At 36.3% G+C, this 19,243-nt stretch overlaps 1 protein-coding gene across 1 annotated transcript; it reads right to left on the bottom strand.

The window, feature by feature from the left end:
• Positions 1–836: 836 nt before the first annotated feature.
• LOC127795002 (omega-amidase, chloroplastic) lies at positions 837–18,889 on the bottom strand. The gene is made up of 10 exons (XM_052326387.1): positions 18,584–18,889; positions 17,812–17,928; positions 16,875–17,099; positions 16,645–16,738; positions 14,762–14,836; positions 3,569–3,647; positions 2,655–2,670; positions 1,903–1,983; positions 1,575–1,657; positions 837–1,256 (listed from the first exon to the last, which is right to left on the bottom strand). Exons 1-10 carry the CDS (start codon positions 18,863–18,865, stop codon positions 1,172–1,174), a joined length of 1,137 nt encoding a protein of 378 aa, XP_052182347.1. The 5' UTR covers positions 18,866–18,889; the 3' UTR covers positions 837–1,171.
• Between the last annotated feature and the right edge of the window lie 354 nt (positions 18,890–19,243).

Raw genomic sequence — 19,243 nt, 5'->3', positions numbered from 1 at the left:
ATCTAATTTAAGTTCATTATCTCTCTTTCAGCACTATGAATTCAAATTTGGTCGGGGTTCATCACTTCTTTTTTTTTTTTTTTTTAAAGGATCTCTGGCAACTGGCAATAAGTAACTGCTGGTTGCTTTTTTTGTTGTTGTTTTTATTTGTATTTTTTTAAATGAGAGGAAAGAGTGAAAAAGAGAAGAAAGAATAATAAAATGGTCATTTAGACTTCTTTTTTTTTTAATATCAAAGGTGAGAAGTTAGAATTTCTTACAATTTCACCAAAGTTCAAGAGTGTTTTTTTACAAATTTTCTTATTTTTTCACTGAAAAAAATTTAATTGTTAAAAATAAATTAGAATGCAAAAATATTCATCATCACTCTATTTTAAAAACGATGAGGCATCATTTACATTAAATTTTTTGGACCCAACATAACACACTATTATACATAGAATCTTTAATAAATTGGGGTGTTAGTTAGGTTATATGAAAACGAAAACAAAAAATATTTATGCAACAAAACAAAAACACGAAAATGAACATTCTTCTACAAAAATAAACATAAATAAAACCCGAAACCAGAACGAAAAACATTTGGGAAACAACTCCTCCGAGCCATTTCCATGCAACCTTGGGTGTTAGAACCATAAAAGTTGGGTTAATGACAAGAAACTATAATGATCTCTTTTGTTATTAAAGTTTAAATATTTATAAGAGCAATTTTATACATTTAACTTTTCATGTACTTGATGCACATGATCTGTGAACCGTGAGCTAGCTTACTTGATAAACACCCGAAAAAGGTAATGGTTGCAGATTTTCATTGATACTAAAAACAAAAACAAAAAGAAAAGAAAAATCACAACCATGTCATTTATTATGAAGACGGATAGTTACACCAAAGTTACCAAACTGATACAAGCGCACATCAAATACCATTTTTATGTCCATAAGTAACAAGCGCGCATCAAACTCCTCCCTAGTCCTAATGGTTTTATTGGTTTCCAGACAGACGATGTTTAGTTCCTTTGGCCGCATAATTCAATACCAGCCACTCCAGTGCGGAATATCGCTGACTTGATAGTTGGATACCCTCTTTTTAGATGTCCAGGTTGTTGCTACTCTCTTTGCTGCTGCTACAACATTTCATCTTCCACATCATTGCTAGGTTTACCGAAACCTATCACTTGCTTTCAGATTTCAGCCTCTGGATATCTACCAACTGGTACAAGTCCCCCCGCCTTTGCTTCTGAAACGGAAGGTATGTCCTACGTGTTTTGTAAATTGTAAGCAAATTCAGTATCATCCAATTGAACCCATCAAAATAAAATGGTTCTAAAGTTGCAGATACTTCCCTTTAAGAAGGAATAAGTAGTGCATTAAAACAGGAAAGAGCAACTAACATATGCAACTGATTATAAGTTACAAAATAGCAAATTTCAAAAACTAAGGTGCAAAAATGGCAAAAGAAAAGTTGTCAATAAAAATCTGTGTTTTCAGCAAAGGAAACAGCCACCATAATTATGGGGGAAAATAAATCAGATAGGGAACATTTTAAATTAAACTAACACAGTGTACCGGCTCACCTTCGAAGGTCAATCAGCGAATAATCGATCTCTCCTATGACTATTGCCTCGTCATGATCTGTTGTCTCGATAACTTCCCCAAACTGCCATGCCATGTTCAGTCCTTTAATTTGGCAATTATTTATATTAACAAAAATCATATATAGAAAAGACATTTGTGGTGGTGAAAACTTTTTAAGCTCATTAGTGGGTAGAGCAACAAAGTGATACCGCCCCCAGCATGTAACATTGAAATAATGACAGTCTGAATTACATGCTCACTGAGTTAGCCAAAAAGAAAGAGAGAGAGAGAGGGGAGGGGGGGGGGGGGGGAAGAAACAACACTCACTGGTCCAACAAGGGTAGAGTGTCCCCAGGCTACATAACCAGCATCCTTATCACGAGCAGGTGAACAAGTTGCTACGAACAACTGTGAGTTACATGAGCAAGACCAAGTAAGTCCAACAAAAAAAAAAAGAGTGCAAACAAAGCATCAACACTAGTTAATCAACACTAGTTATAAGTGAAAAAAAGATAACTCACTCCTGCAATCACAAAAAAAGAAAAGAAAAAAAAAAAAAGATCAACAATCTCAAACAGAGTCCCCCTCCTGCCAAACCTCAAAAAAATAAAAATAAAAATTGGCAGCACCAACACCGTGCTATGAACTCAGTAGCATCGTAGATAAAATAGTATGTGGTTACTCCATGGACCTTGTTTTACTAGTAATTAATGATTTAGCTATTTATGAGTGGGAAACAAGCATTAGCAAGACAAATTCAACCATAATGACCATAGTCTCGTTCTTCAAAGGCCATAAATAACTGAGTTAAGACATAGTAAACTAAGGACAGAAAACAGTTTCCGCTAAAAGATCTTCATGTGTCCAGTGGCAAAGGGGGGTTGATGGGAGTGGTCTAAGAATTTAAGCAGGGTCAGAGAAAACACAGCTTGATTTAAGTCTTCAGACATTTCACTGTTTTATTCCAGAAAAACATCAGAATTAACAAATATCAGCTAAAGAAACAACATCCCCAACACTACAAAGCCACATAACATGAAATAAAAAGGCAGTTAAGAAAGAAAAAACTTTACACATACCTGGCAATCCATTGCCCTGCAGGTAAAAAATGGAAGAAACTGTCAAAAGAAATTTACTTATCATGAAAAAGAAAAGAATCTCAGCGTGCAGTAATAAGAGGTAATTAGGTAAAGTTTGTCTATGTTTTATAATTCCTTATTAAAGTAGAGTAGAGAAGATGAAACATCATGGTGATATTACAGGGGAAATATAAATAAAAAGAAATCTTATATTAGAAGAGAAGTAAAGCAAATGAAATCCTCTGTCTGCAATTCACACGGCAAAAGAAGTTATCACTTCAGTCCATTTGCAGAAACCATTAGCAATTTTAGTATTGTTCTCATTCTATCCCTCTTTCCCTTGTCAGGGAAGGGGGCTTGTTTTTCTCTTTTTGTAATTTAAACATTGCCCTTATCAATAGCCAAGACATGACTCTTATATTTCTGGCCTACTTTGGTTCTTGAGTTGCATACATGCACCTATGGACACAGAAAAAGAGAATCAGAAGGTTCCCACTAGTCACAACTGCAGTGGAAAAATAGAAGAAAACAATAACAAGCATCCAAATTTTTACATTCCTTTCATTTAGGGGAAAAAAATATATTGGAATGCTATTTCAGCAGCAGCATGAAATTCTTGAACAAACATAAAACCTTAAAACTTGCAATTGGCTTACACAATTAACTTTAGATCGTTAAATTTTCTTACAGTATGGCCAAGTGTGGTAAGGACAATCAGATAAAGAACAGCAGGAGAATATATTTCAACTCTTAAGTGCAGCCACTATTGCACTTACGGATTGCATCTATATAACTAATCTATCCCAGTATCCAGAACAGCCACCCACAAGTAGGTGATGGAACCTAAATTGATATGGAATTGGACTAGCAATAGCAAATTTCAATATTAGTAGTATTAGGTACTAATGCATTACCTTGCCCTCTGCAATAGCTCCCAATGCATTGGACCAGTAACCATGTTAAATGCCCCTGGATAGCATATCAAGTGAGCACCTGATAATTGGATTATAATTGTCAGTGTCGAAATCATGAAACTATAGCTGTGGCCCATAATGCTGCATTATAGTAGTTATGAACACATTTTTGTTTGGTAATATTATTTGATGCATTCAGCCTGTTTAAATCCACTAAAACTTTTAAGGAAAAGAATCTATTGAATTGAAAGAGGCGATCATTGTTGTCTCAAATCTGCTTGACTGACAAGGGAATATAATTGAATTCTATTTCTCTACCCATGAATTCAATCTGATATATGTATATTAAGGCAGGAATAGCCCAAATATATATATATAAATACATAACGACTGCCTTCACCAATCATCAACATTTACAGAACACAGTTTAAGTTGGAGGGGGGGAATTTTCGTCAAGACATTGACAGCGATGAGATGGTTGTTAGTTATCATCAATAGTATGAGCACGACTGAGCATCATATTCACCTGGATATTTAAATGGGATTTTATCTGACATGTTCTTGTATCCACATGGTAACTCACCATTGATGTACATTTTCTGACCACATCAATTTTCTAGCTTCAAATTGCTTATTTAGCTCAATACACGCAATGGAATTCATCCTATAATGAAGAAATTTAAGAAGGGTAACTTGAAGGACTAAATCTATAGCATGTTGAAGACCATGCAAAGGGTAGATGGCTTGGGAGATCCTATGAGAAAACAACATAAAATTCTTTACAGTAAATTACAATCCTCACTCCTAAGGTTTGGCATAAATACAAATATTACCCCCCACATCTCAAAAATTACACTGACTATTGGTTTAAAAGTTATATCAGATTTGCCCCTAAGGTTAGATTTATGTTACAAGTTGAAGGAGTACCTTTAAAGTATTACAAAATTACACAGATTTCTTAACCATTATTCGACCAAGGGGAAATCTGTAATTTTCAGAATGTGGAGGGTAAGCGTGATTTAGTGAAAACCTCAGGGGAACTTGAGAGTCTTTAGGAACTTTCCTAGCCGCTATGGCAAGTACACCAAACTCTCCTACAACCTCTTTGCTCTGGCCCTTCTGGACTAGTGATCTGCAATTCTCTTCTTTTTGTTCCTTATTAGCTTTGTTATTACAATCATTGTCTAGATCACCAAACTCATCATCAATATTAAGTTCATAAATTTGTTCATCTAGGTGCCTTTCACTATTCGCTATTACACTGTCCTGGAAAATCATAATCATGTAAATTCACTACTATTGCCTCGTAATGTCCAATAATTGCTTACTAACTTTATTTACCATTTCATCACCCAACTTCACTTGAAATTGCACTTTAACTTCCCATACATATTTTTAACTGCTTTTTACCACTTTCATATTCCTGTATTCCAATGCTTAAAGGATCCGGCGTCTGTATGCCCTAACTGTTGTACCTCATCTCAAACACAAACAACCCACTCTGGCAAGATTTATCCAAGCTTACACAAATTTTGAAACATAATTAAAATAAAAATTACAACTAAACTTGGTCCTAAATTGTTAATTTAATGTTTTGATGATGATGTTGATGAGAAAATATTAGAGCAAAACTTTAATTAATGTGTATTTGAGTAAAGCCCCTATGTTAAATTGAGCATCTCTTTAAAGTCCTCTGATATTCAAGTAGATGTAATGTGAAAGTTCATTTCAGCATACTTTCAAATCATCACTCGAGTATTCATCTTTGGTAATCGAGTAGACCTGTGTTTGGGCTTAATGTCTATCGAAGGAAAGGATTAAGTTGAGTGAAGTGTTGTCATACTCAACTACCTTGATTATATAATCAAGTATCTCATAAATATTGTAAGGCTCAATCGAGTATATACTTCTTGTAATATCCGAGAATTTCTAAATGACTTAAGAGTAAATTATCTTGGGGCGAGAAATGAAATTTACAGATAAATTGAAGTTATAGGGTAATTTCTTACCATTATGAATAACCGAATCGACTGCAGGGAGTGCCCTAGAATTGAGATGTCCAAGGAAAATGAAATGGTGTTAACGATCATTTCAATGCATGATTTATGGTATCGAAAGAAATTGGATCCGAAACAATTTTCGGTACAGTTATGATTTGGACTGAAAAAACGAATTATCGCAAGAGACTTCCGGAAAGTCAACGGAACCCCAAGGAGGTTCATATTTAGTATGTAGAATAACCCTTCAGTAGTTTCGGGAAGAAACAAAAGGGTTTACGATCAAAACGTAAATTCGGGCCTAAGTGCAATTTCTTAATTTTGTCGGAAGGGGGTCGAAATGACATTTTTTTGGAATCTTCGAGGATGCAATGGAAAGTATAGAACTTGTAAGTCGCAATAGCACTATTGGGAAGCTCAGGGGCTTCAAGGAAAGGATCCAAGTGCAAAATAGAAAGAGGCTAGGGTCAAAGTGCAATTTTGCAAAATTACACAAAAGGCAATCTGCCATGGCCAACCAAGCTTCCACCACCACCTCCCATCACCGATTTCAGTGGCGAAAGACTCTAGAAAAGTAGCCTAGAATGCTCTTGAGTCGAGCCTAGGCCGACATTGGCCACGAAAGTGACCAATTTTGCATGATTTCTGGCCGTTTCTTGGCTGGAATTTCAATGCGTTGAATCCGTGTTTGGAGGTGTTTTGGGATTAATCTGGGGCAGGTAGAAGCCTCAGGGAGGTTGGATTGACCAGCCATGAGCGTTGCATGGCTCGGGGTTGCCTATAAATAGAGGATTTGGAGATGGCCGAGAAAAGGCAAAAATTAAACTCTCATTCCGAGAGTTCTAGGAAAAATTGAGGGAAACAAATAAGGGGCTTTTGTTCCCCATATCCAAATGATCATTTCTGAAAAATTTGAGCAATTTTTGTTAAGAGATAAGGGAGATATGAAGCTTCGTCGAGAAAATGGGCTTCGCCGAAAAACAGGTTTGAGTAGTCAAAAAATAGCTTCGATCGAGGTGTTTGAAGCTATAATCCTATAGATGATGAAGAGAGGAAGACGTAGGTTCAAACAGGAGGCAAAACAGAGCTCAAACGAGGGAGATATTGCAAAAAAACAAGAGCGGGACAAAGCTGCCGACGTGCTAGCCGAGGAAGAAGACAGGCGCGTGCAGTGCACGCACCAACTAGGCCCCGCAAGTGGGGGCGCATGGGAGATCAAAAAGAGGCGCGTGAGGGCGCGTCCCTTGCTAAAAAAATTTGAAAAAAATCCCAAAAAATCAAGAAAAATAAAATATGAGAGGTTTATGTTCAAAGTTTTGGTGTTTGACTTTCGAGTTTCTCAGTTTCCGCAACGACCAACCTCGTTTTGCATGCAAACGAAACTTCGGGGTAAGTTCTGGAATTTTCTTTTGAAATTCTTAGAATATTATGAATTATTGTGGAAAAATATTTGAGAAAATAGTTAAGAAGGTATTTATTTGGAATTTTAGAGAGAAAAATGGAAGAAAAATGGTGGAAAATGCGAAGAAATTGAAGTATTGATATATTTTGTAAATAAATATGATTTATAGGATTGTTGTGCTTGAGGATTAGTGATTTGCGCAATTTTTTAGGTTTGGCATGAAAATCGAGGCAGTGCACGTTTTTCATGGTATTCCGAACTGCGTGCTAAAAGTGAGTGGTTTTACTCCAAAAACTTATATATGTTATATATTTTGCCTCTGTTGAACATGATAGTCATGAAAGTGGCTAAGTTATATGTATTTTATGCACATCTTGTCATATCAGTACATATATTGTTGCATCGATGATTATGATATTTCATTCGGCATGATATTATTGACATATCGATACTTGTGTCGGGATGGGATGTCGCCCTGATAGTATAGTCGTAATTCCCCAAAGACAAGTGATGGAACAACGATAGGATTATCCTGAAAGTAGGTCAGGATTTTGCCTAGGGTTCCGTGCCAAGTAAGAGAGCCAATGAAGTTATACTAGGACATGTGATTGTTCATGTTATTGCATCATACATTCATGTATCATGTTTCTAGACCCTCACTAGAAGATTCATCTTCTAATTGGGTTATATCCCTGGAACATTCGAACATTCTAGTTGGGATTTGCAGCTATGGCAAGGGAATGATTGAGATGTGACGGCAAGTGATGACGTGGCCGATGAGTCCGACGAGTTGTTCCGGTATTTGCTCCTTCGCAAGGATTCAGGATATGTTTTTAGTCATGTTTAGAAAATTATATTATATTGATGATCATGTCTAATTGTTACGGTTTAATGTATTTCTGAGGCATCCTTAGACTGTATCTAAGGTGCTTAGTTGTCATTTCGAGAAACGAGTCTCCATGTATTTAAGTATTTGATGATATGATGGTACAGATTCTTGTGTTATGATTAAAACAAATTCAGTTATGTTCCATATCAGGTTTTGAATTTAGCTTCCGCATTTATGATGATTACCTGTCTTAACTTATTGATTCTTATTTTGGTATGCTGAAAAGGTAGAACATGATTGTCAAGAAATGATTTATAGAAAAAAAAAATATTCCCGAAATTTCTAAATTATTTAACGCCCTTGAAAAGATAGGGTGTTACACTTCTTGTACTCAAATTCGAATATCTCTCTGAAAATCTTCAATTGAGTAATTAAAATTGTATTTGACTAACCAAAATATTAGTAGAGTGAATATATTGTATAATCGAGTGAGAAAACAAGCTAACATAACAAGCCTTTGTGCTTGTATTCTCAATCGATTACAATAGACTAGAAATCGAGTATATCGTTTGTTTAGTCGAGTAAAGGAACCTCTTACTTGAGTATTAAATAGGCTGCAAAATGTCAAGTCTCTATACTTTGACAATAGTTGACTAGGAGTTATGCTAAATTGAGTATCTTGTTTCTTAGTCGAGTAAATTTATACCATAATCAAGTACATCATGCTGAACAGAGAACAGGTCCCTGTATCTCATAATTCAATCAACAATTAGGCATTTAACACTCAAATAATGACATGATTAAATCAAGTACCAAGAATAGTCAATCGGGTAAATCTTCTGAAGCAAATATGTTAATCGATTGTGAATTGTTTGGTATTCAAGTAGTGTTGTTATGCAATAGAGTATATATATGATTTAAACAAGTAAAATTGATTGGACAGAGAGTGGATCTATGAATTCTAAATAGTAAACGACTAAGTGATTTATGCAGTCGAATAAAGTTGAGTTTAGTCGACTATCACTAAAATTCACTTGAGTAAATACCGAATTAAACCAAGTATTCTTATTTTTCACTCAAGTATTTATGTGCAAACTTTGAAAAATATAGTCGTTACTTGCTGTTACCCAGCACTAAAAGAGTACAGTTTTGACTGATTGAGCTTTCTTTCATGCATTAGTGTTGTCTGATCACTTTCTCACAAAAATAGAATGAAAAATATGTTTACATATGTTATACAAAATGCTGAAGAGGCTGAACCTCTTCATATGCATATTTGTGAACTAATTTGACTGTTATCAGTCAAATCAAAGAGCTGTTGAGCGTGCAAGTCATTGAAATTCAAATTCAAAAGACTCAAAGCTCCCATAAAAGCCCAAGTCATGCAAGAGATTGGGTTGCTGCTGCTGAAGCCATTGCTTCTTGAGAAGCTGTTCGAGCAGTTGATCCTAATGTATACATTCCCACTAAAGCTTCTCAAGTTCATGTCTGGTTGAGCTTCATTAAAAAAAAAAAAAAAAATTAACCAAAAATTTTCAAGAGTGTAGTGCTTTGAGGTTCATTTTTGTTGTGAACTTATTCTTCATTTCTTCTTTCAACAAAACAATTTTGAGGGTTCTACCTCAGCCTGTGAAAAGGTATGTAAGGTTGTTGTTTTGTCCCTAAAAGCAGAGGTTACTGCTCAACTTATAAAAGCAAATGCTGTTACATAGCCATCGGGGGACCCTTTTCAGAAGGGTAGCTCCCCCAAAGGCCATGAGATTCTTTAGGAGGATCACTTCCTGGAAGGGTCCTCAGGGTCCTCACACCCTAAAGACCTAGCCAGTCCTTCCTAGGACCGCTTAGGGACATGCTTCCCCGAAAGCCTGGCCTAACCACCCAGTAAGCCATCCGGTCGAGCTACATCCCAGAGGCCTTTGGGAGACCTTTCTCCCACAACTTAACCCAGGTTGTTCTCCAATAGCCTGGATTGCCCCCTTCAGGGCCTCCTTCCTCAAAAGACTTGTAATACCCCAAATCAAAATAAGTATTATATCGGAATATCCCATATTTCGTGATTTTAGAATAGTCAAGTTCAAAGATCTAGAAGACAATTTAATAATTTTAAACAGTCGAATTAATAAAAGAGAGTACCCTGGAACGTAAATGACTAAAGAAAAGAGTATGTCATTTACGAGCGTTTCGAGATAAGATTTATGACGCTGAAAGAAATCGGAACAGAGACTATTTTCAGTACAACTATGATGCAACCTAAAACACCGAATGATCATAAGGGACTTTTAGAAAGTCAATGGAACCCGGAGGGGACTCCAGTTTTATGTAAGAATCAACCCTGAAGTGGTTTCGGGATGAAACAAAAGTTCTGTGAGACCACTAGGACAAAAACGTACTTATTGAGTAACTTACAGTTATTAATCTTGGATTTTAAGTATCTCAATAATTATTAATTTAATGTTTGAGGGTACAATTGCAATTAAAGAAATATCGAAGCGAGATGATGAAGAAATTTGGGAATTAAATGAATAATTTTTTAGAATATTATATTACATAATATATTATATAGTTATAATATAATAGAAATATATATAATATATATATGTGTGCGTGTGTACAGTGTGCATACCAAGAATTGTTATAGAAAATATATTATATATGCGTGATAGTCAAGCTTGGGATTTCTTGGCCAAGAGATATATGGTTGTATTATATAATATGCATACATATTGGCCAAGATTGCTGCAAGTGGTATAAATATATAATGTATAATATACATGCGTGTGATGGCCAAGGCAATGAAGCATATATTATATGTATATATGTATGCGTGGTGCCCAAGTTGAAAGGACCTATAAATTAAGAGAGAGAAGAGATGAAATTGGGAGGCCAAGGCTGACCGATTAGCCGGTGGTTGGTGGCCAAAATTGGCCTCAACAACAGGCGGCAACCATGGCAACGAGTAGCGGCTACGAGGAGCGACAGTGGGCAGCCGACGAATCTCATAAACATCAAATGCGAAAGTTAAGAATCGAACCTCAAAAATAGCATTGAACCATAACAGTATTACATGATTGTTCCTCAAACATAATTCCTAGTAAATAACATTCTTTTTTTTACAAGACTGCTCATCAACAGAACATAAGTTTCTCAACATGACTAAAACATAACCGAATCTTTATGAAGAATCAAAATACAGGGACAACTTGTTAAACCCATTGGACACGACATCTAGTGTCGTTACATCTCAACCACCTCATTGCCTTTGCTGCAAGCCCCAACTGGAACGTTTGAATGTTCCAAAGACATAGCCCAAATTAGATGTTGAATCATCTAAGTAAGGGATTCATAATAAACATGATTTGAGCCAAATGCAAAATGCAATAATAACATCATCTCTTCACGTTTCTTTAGTGACCATGGGGAATCCCTTTGCTATCACCATTTCCCAACCTCTCTTCCAAGGCCGAGACATTCATCACCATTTTCCAACCTCCCTTCCGAGGCGAGGACATTCATCAACATAGCATTCTAACCATCATTTTACAACCTCCCTTCCGAGGCTGGGATGTAATATAACATCCATGATAGACTGTCGATTTCCCGTGTCACCAAATAAACATACAATGCATGACAAATAAACTTCACCAATGAATATATGAATTTCTCATCAACATAACACGTGTATGCAATCTACATGATACATAGCATGACAACATGATAAAACCATTTACATAAAACCGGGTTTTGGGTCGAACCACTTACAAGTCAAAACCATTCGCATGAAACTAAATCAAGTTTTTGGATAGAACCACTCACCTTGACTTAGCCTCTTAGGCTCCCTTGGTATGCGTGCCCTAACCTCGAAACGCATGCCTGGATAATTTTCTGGGCACGAGCATGCTTTTCAAGCCCCAAATTAATTCCCTGAATTTTTTGGAATTTTTCAGAAACTTTTCCCCATTTTTCTCCATTTTTTTCACCATTTTCTCTATTTCTACCTATTTTTCCTTTTTCTTTCTTTTTCTTTTCTTTTCTTTTCTTTTCTTTTTTTCCTTTTCTTTTCTCCCTTCTTCTTCCTCCTTCCATGCACTACCTCCAGCCACCGCACACAACATCGTCAGCCACCTCCAAACACACCACTGTCGGCCGCCGGCCACCTCTGCACTCCACCGTCGACCGCCCACTACCACTACTCGCTGCCATGGCTTCCGCCTGTTGTTGTGGTCAATTCCGGCCACCAACCACCAGCCAATCGGCCACCCTTAGCTTTCCAATTTCATCTTTTCTCTCCCTCAATTTATAGGTGCTTTCAGCTTGGGCACCACATATACATATGTACATATAATATATGCTTCACTACCATGGTCATCACGCGCATGTATATTATACATTATATATCTATACCATTTGCAGCAATTTTGGCCAATACGTACACATATTATATAATACAGCCATATATCTCTTGGCCAAGAAATCCCAAGCTTGGTCATCACGCATATATAATATACTTTCTGCAACAATTCTTGGCCATCATGCACATATATTATATATATATATCTATTATATTATAACTATATAATATATTATGTAATATAATATCCTAAAAAATTATTCATTTAACTCCCAAATTTCTTCATCATCTCGCTGGAGTATTTCTTTAATTGCAATTGTACCCTCAAACATTAAATTAATAATCATTGAGATACTTAAAATTCAAGATTAATAACTCCAAGTTACTCAATAAATACGTTTTTGCTCTAGTGTCCTCACATGACCTTTGTTTAATCCTAAATCCTTACATAAAACCAGAGCCCCCCTCAAGGTTCCATTGACTTTTCAGAAATCCCTTACGATCATTCGATTTTCAGGTTGCATCATAACTGTACTGAAAACAGTCTTTGTTTCGATTTATTTCAGTATCATAAATCTTATCTAGAAACGCTCGTCAATGACATACCCTTTTCTTTAGACATTTACGTTCCAGGGTACTCCCTTTTATTAACTCAACTGTTTAAAATTATTAAATTGTTTTCTATATCTTTGAACTGGACTCTTATAATATCACGAAATATGGGATATTCCGATATAATACTTATTTTGATTCGGGGTATTACAAGACTAGTCTTTCGAGGGGTCTCTCCTAGCCTTCCGAGTCTAACCCAGGACACTCGAAGATTCGTGCACCCTCACCCGAAGGGTCATGCCATGTGTAGTCCTTCGAGGTATATAAATACCCCTGGACCCTACATCTTCAGGACCTAAATCTAACTCCTGAAGCCTACTACCCGATTCACATACACCACACCAACACCTCTTCCAAAGAGTCCTTACTCTTCCGAAGCTTGCATTTGCATAACATCCTACACCTGCATCATTCCTTCAGCATCATAATGACACCTGACTTAGGCATCGGAGGGCCTGCACAAGAGGGACACCTGCGTGCCTTTTGACTGCTTCCTGCAATGTAGATCCAAAGGCCAAGCCTCTTTCGAACACCTATCAACTCTCCTAGACAGTAAAGACTCTTCCGAAAGGCCCTTCAAAGCCTCCTAGCACCTCCTCTCGGAGGCCCTCACAACTCTCCTGAAGCCTTATTTCCCAGTGCCTGTGTCAAAGACCCTTCGGGTCCCCTCTACTCCTAAGACCCTTCGGGTGACCTTCTCGAGGTGATTTCCAAGGTATTCTCCTACTCTCCCAAACAGTGGATCAAGCTTTGCCCCGCATCTTCTCTCACTCTCTTGGACAGCAGATCGAACCATCCCCGAAGCAACTCTTGGCCTTTTCCAGCGCCATCCTCTAGCACAAGCTTCTTCTTGTCAAGCTCTATTGACTCATTGCCGAGCTTCCCCAAAACAAAAAAGTTTTAATTGTTATATTCCAGCAACAACATCAAAGGTTTCAACTTAGCCTTGAAAAGTTGAGGTTCCAACTTGAGGTTTCAGCTAATCCTAGAAAAGTTGTGTAAAGGTTATAACCAATACTATAAAAGCTACCATGTTAGTGGAATGGTTAAAACCCTTAATGAGGAGCTAAGGTAGTAGATGTAGGCATTTGGGCCGAACCACTATTAATGATTGTGTTTGATGTTTGCTTCCAGTTTCTCTATGCATTTGATTTTCACATGTTATGTATCTTCATTTCATGTAAAACATTATCTTTATATCTCAAATGTAAATGTTTTCTTGACAACCATTAGTTTTAAAATCACAAATGTTTATCATTGCTAATGCTTATTCACAGCAACAGTTTATTTTTGGAAATGAAAACATTCAAAATTAGTTTTATGCATAATTTTCAAAATAAATAAAAAGTAAAGCACCCAATTCAACCCCCCTCTTGGGTGCACACTTCTACGGGTATTTATGTAAATTGACAATACAATTTGGACGATAACAATTAGAAACATAACATAGAAAGGGAGAAAGAACCATGTGAACCTTATGCCAATTTAACAGGGACCGACCTAAATCGGCTTATGACAGCAACCTTTGTGGACAAACAGGAAAAGGTGCAGTCTATATATGTAACTGTTGTCTTCTTCCCTTTGGAAAGGAATGGAGGGGGCAGGTGGCAGTCAAAGACAAATTAAAGATATTTTCTAAAGGCCTATGATCATATATCTTTTACTCTAAAAGTTAACTACTGAGAGAGAGAGAGAGAGAGAGAGATCAATCATGGTGTACTTGGTTCAGTAAAATCAGATAAAAGTCAACGTAACCCCTGCAGATCCATTGAATAGAAAACATTGACCAAAGTGCATTATATTTGACATGGTGACCATATATGCACCATATTGTTGAATCAAAAAGTAACAGATGTGCCAAGACTACGATAAAAATTATAAGACACTAAGAGTTAGTGCTCCCAATTAAATTAAACTTCCTTCAGCTCCCACTATAGTAGAAAAACATTTGTCAGTTAATTAAGAACAAACTACCTGTCAAGGAAAATATGCAAAGAGAATATACCTCTTGCTGCATATATCATTGCTAATTCCTGGAAGCGAATGTCATAGCATATGCCTATACCTATACGGCCTACATCTGCAAATAAAATTTCCTTGTCATGCTCAATGCATCAAACTAAAGGTCAGATGATGAGAACAGGTGAATTAGAGGAGGGAATGTCCTACTTAAAGTAATAAAAGAAGTACAATGAAAATTTTGATTCACAGCAGAAAAAGTAAAACAAACAGAATAGAGCAACAAAAGAAGTTAGTAGTTTAAAAGGGCCCACCGGATGGAGCTTTCTGCTTTCAATTTTTAGTTTTGTTTTTCTTTTTTCCATGTTCAGTTTCCATTGTCAATTAAAAAATGAAAGCTTAAATATGTTTCAAACTTTATTTTGATTTTTTTTCTTCTTCTTTCTTCTTCCCCCCTCCTCTTCTCCACCATCAGCAACTCTTAGACCAAATCTGGGAGTCCCAGCAGTGGTGCAGAGTTCCCAGTCATGGGGACAGAAGGGGATGGAAGGGAAGGAAATGAAAATAAAATCGTCATTGCAGAACACCAAAATGGAGTTCTTTATTCTTTTTCAAAATTTTCAACATATTTAAAAAATGAAAACAAGCAACCAAATGTTTGAAAATGAAAGCAAGCAACCAAATGCCATTCCCTTTTTTCATTTCAAAAATTTTGAAAACAGAAACAAAGGACAAAACAGAAGACAGAACTGCAACCAAATTGCCCCTTAGCTGCTGAACATCTGTTTTCATTGTTTTTCTCATCCACATCAGATAATAAATTTGCACGAGGTAACAACATATCAAGCCTTAGTCCCACTATGTGGAGTCAGCTAGCATGACAAATTTATTGAAAATAAAAAATCAAAAAGAAATTGGCACAGTGAAACATTTGAGAATATTCAAGAGTGCAGAAAATAAAAATTTTATTCTGTTAATATTTCTGCTGAAAATATATCTCTGTCTAGCAAAAATTTCAATCCCATTAGAGTAAATACTTAGATATTCATAGAAAAGAAGACCTAGGACACCCCATGTAAACTCATTAATCCATATTGCTTCAATCAGTCAAAATAAATGTTACATTACACCAAAGAAATGACCCCCAGTTGTTCAATGGTCTACATTACACCAAGTATACTGCAGATGCTATGATATGATATTAACTTATAACTTAACTTGCTATACGGAAATTATGGGTTCAATCTCTGTTAGACTGTCAATACATTCAAACTAACTAGTTGTGCACCATCTATCACAGAAATAGCATAAAATTTTCTCTCTCAACTCTTGCAGCCCAGTTGAAATGTACAACTACAAGCATCCACTGAAGAAATTCTTGGAAAATGCAATTAATCAATTATTGAGCAAGGCAGTAACAAGACAATTCAAGATCATAGAACAAAACATCTGGATTCAATCTCCATTAGACTGTAACATGCTCAAGCTGATTAGTTGTACACCATGTATTATAAAGGAGCATATGATTTTCTTTTCCCTTTCTCTTGCCCAGCAGAGATATAAGGTCCAAAACTAGACTCCAGGACTAGTAATTCTTATTATCTTTTCCTTTATAGGTTCTAAATTTAATCTTTCCATATTATAAAGCCTCATTAGGTTCTACATTTTATCTTTCCATATTATAAAGCCTCATCCTTCTAGTTAGGTCAAGAAAGAGCCTTTGAATCTCAATCGAATCCAACAATGCATGCATCACGAATATCTACTGAAGAACATCTTTGGATGAAACTAACGAAATTGAACAAGTAATAACAAGAAATTTCAAGATCACAGAACGAAAAATACATATCAAGCATTAATCCTGCTAGGTAAAAAATAGTCCATATTCCACTGATCTCTGGGAAGGATATAGGGGGAAGTACAACAAACCTGTGTCCACAACAGTTGGACTATCTCCAGCTGTAAGAGTCAGTGATTCCTTAAAGGTCATCTTTCCCGGAATGTCAATGTCAAACAGGTGTATCTGTAATGTAATATGACCAGAAAATTTGTTAACCATCCTAATCATAGAGGGAAACTTGCTATGCTGTGAACAAATCAATGCCAATCATTGTTGTTATGTGCTGCCTATTTTACCTAAGACCATGACCTAAGCATACCTTCCTGTGTTTTGCCTTGAGCTTCCCATCACTACCAAAGACACAGCAGGTATTGTACAATTTATCACCAGAACGTTCAGGTATGGAGCCACCAATGATTGTGACCTGTAGACTTCGAGAAATGTCAGAAAGCATTGCAGTTGAAGGGGATGCATCGCCACCTGCATCGATATCCTCTGCATATACTGGAAAGCTATCATTTGAATATGGACTGTTCCATATTTCCTGATAGGAGGAAAGAGAAGCAGAATATTAATCCAGTATCTTTTTCAAAAATTACATAGAAACAAATACCACCCTAAAAAGAGAAACAATGACAAGAACCACAAGCCTTAATCCCGCAAGGTGGGGGCCCTAGAAAGAGAAAATAGGAACAAATATTTATAATGTGTAATTATTGACACATAAACACAGGCACGTATAGTAACTCTTGAACAGATATAAGACAAAAGTATGCATATCAAATGCAATTGGTAGCCGGACCATGTTAATGAAAAGGCCAAGCATTCCTGAAGGGTCATACAAAAAGAATCCACAAGAAGGGTACCACTTGGTGACTAATTATGTAACTGTACCAGATTAGGAGTCCTTTAGTGTATAGAAATTTAATTATTTGAAGGAATCAAAGTATATAATTTGCAAACAAGTATGCCCCTGTACAAAGGAAAATCACAGTAAGCCGTGCATACTTTTTGATACAGGATGAAACTACAGAGGAAATTTGAAATGGCAATTTCCCAGCCTAGTGCGTTTCTTATCAAATCTGTAGCAAGCCAACTTTTTGTTAAAGTAAACATCTAAAATTGTGCATAATATTTAGATTACATCACAGGCAGTATTAAGTAAGATATCATTGGGGTCATCTAAAACAAAAGAAACAACAAAATGCTGAAAAACCAACTGCACACTCATATCTGTCCGAAGCCTAATAACTTACTGGAAGAACAACCAGCTTAGCACCCCTTTTGGCAGCCTCCTCGATTGCTTCTCTAGCATGGGCAATGTTTCTCACCTTGTCAGAAGTCCCGAACAATTGGCAAAGAGCAACCTTGAACTGAAAAAAATATTAGAGTCTTATGCAACATAAATGGGAACATTCAAATGAGATTATATTTCATACTTTACGCTACATTCTGAACATTTCAATGACATATATTCATTCAATCTTATTTCTGATCTGAAACTCATGAAAGAATTATTAGGCATCCACAATTCGGTGACATTTTCATTGTCAACATACAACAAACAAGTGTCTATAACCAGCACGAAAATTTTCAACAAGTAAGAAATTCTTAATGAATAACATGCGAAGACGTCTTAATTCTTTCGTTAATTGTTAACGCAAAAACATGATATAGAAAACAGATGAAACTGAGACTATTAGCATACAGTCCATAACAATAGGCGACATTCCTCAATCCAGCATAATTTCGAGAAATTTCCTTTTACGAGCAACCACGAGACATAGAGGTTGTTATCAGAGACTGATCCAGTTCGTAAGAATCGATCATATTCCTCAACAATCCGAAACACAAACTAAATTCTCCAAAAAAAAAAGTCATTCCCGCCAAAATCCAAGCAACAGCTTTAGAGATTGAATTCAGAATAGAAGTGTGGAATTCATAACAAGAGTGACATGAGAGAGAACGAACGCACAAAAAATGAAATAAAATGTGTGCGTAAATGGAGAGAGTGGAGAGAAGAGTTGCCTTGGAGACGGGAGGGGCCGGCAAGGGAAGGGCAGGAGGAACCCTAGCTTCTTCGAGCTTGAAGGAATCAGCCATCGTCGTGCTTGCAGATGAAGCGACGGTACGATTTCGGAGGGCAAATGGGGGAGGAAAGCGAGAGCGAAGCAAAGAGGAAGATTTGCAGCGGAGAGGAGAGAAGGGGTAGAGAGGAGAGAAAGGGTAGGGCTTGTAAAGAGTGGGGCTGGGCGTGTGGAGAGACGAGGATGACGAGAAGAGCAGTCCAATCGCAGCTTTCATTTTCATATTCTGTGCCCCCGCCTGAGAATATGTTCATTACATCCACAATATCACCTTTAAACAAAAATAAATATATATATATTATGAATGAAATTATGAATTTTAATCCTGCTTTTAATTTTTAGATTAATTTTTTAATTTTAGTTTAATTCCAAACAAATAATTTAAGGAATGAGACAGCAAAATTTAGGGTTCCACCTTGTTTCTTGTTGCCACTTCAAAATTAATTTGAAAGCATCACGGTTAATTGTATCATTATCTCATTGTTTATCATTTTAATTTTAATACAATTAAAAATTATTTAAACTGACATCGACAAGTTCATTTTAATTTTGTTTGATAAAATTTTACAAAAATTGGTTCAGTACTCCTAAGATAATCCTT

Source organism: Diospyros lotus, chromosome 2, assembly GCF_014633365.1.
Source record: "Diospyros lotus cultivar Yz01 chromosome 2, ASM1463336v1, whole genome shotgun sequence".
NCBI lineage: Eukaryota > Viridiplantae > Streptophyta > Magnoliopsida > Ericales > Ebenaceae > Diospyros > Diospyros lotus.
This window is presented reverse-complemented; position numbering and strand designations above follow the sequence as displayed.

Bases quoted from the DNA above. Each gene is read 5' to 3' on its own strand.
- LOC127795002 (XM_052326387.1), bottom strand. From the start codon at position 18,865: ATGAAAATGAAAGCTGCGATTGGACTGCTCTTCTCGTCATCCTCGTCT. The intron at 14,837-16,644 runs GTTTGTTGTACT...TTTTATTTGCAG, and splicing joins TCCAACTGTTGTGGACACAG to ATGTAGGCCGTATAGGTATA. The intron at 1,658-1,902 runs GTGAGTGTTGTT...ATGGCATGGCAG, and splicing joins ACTCTACCCTTGTTGGACCA to TTTGGGGAAGTTATCGAGAC.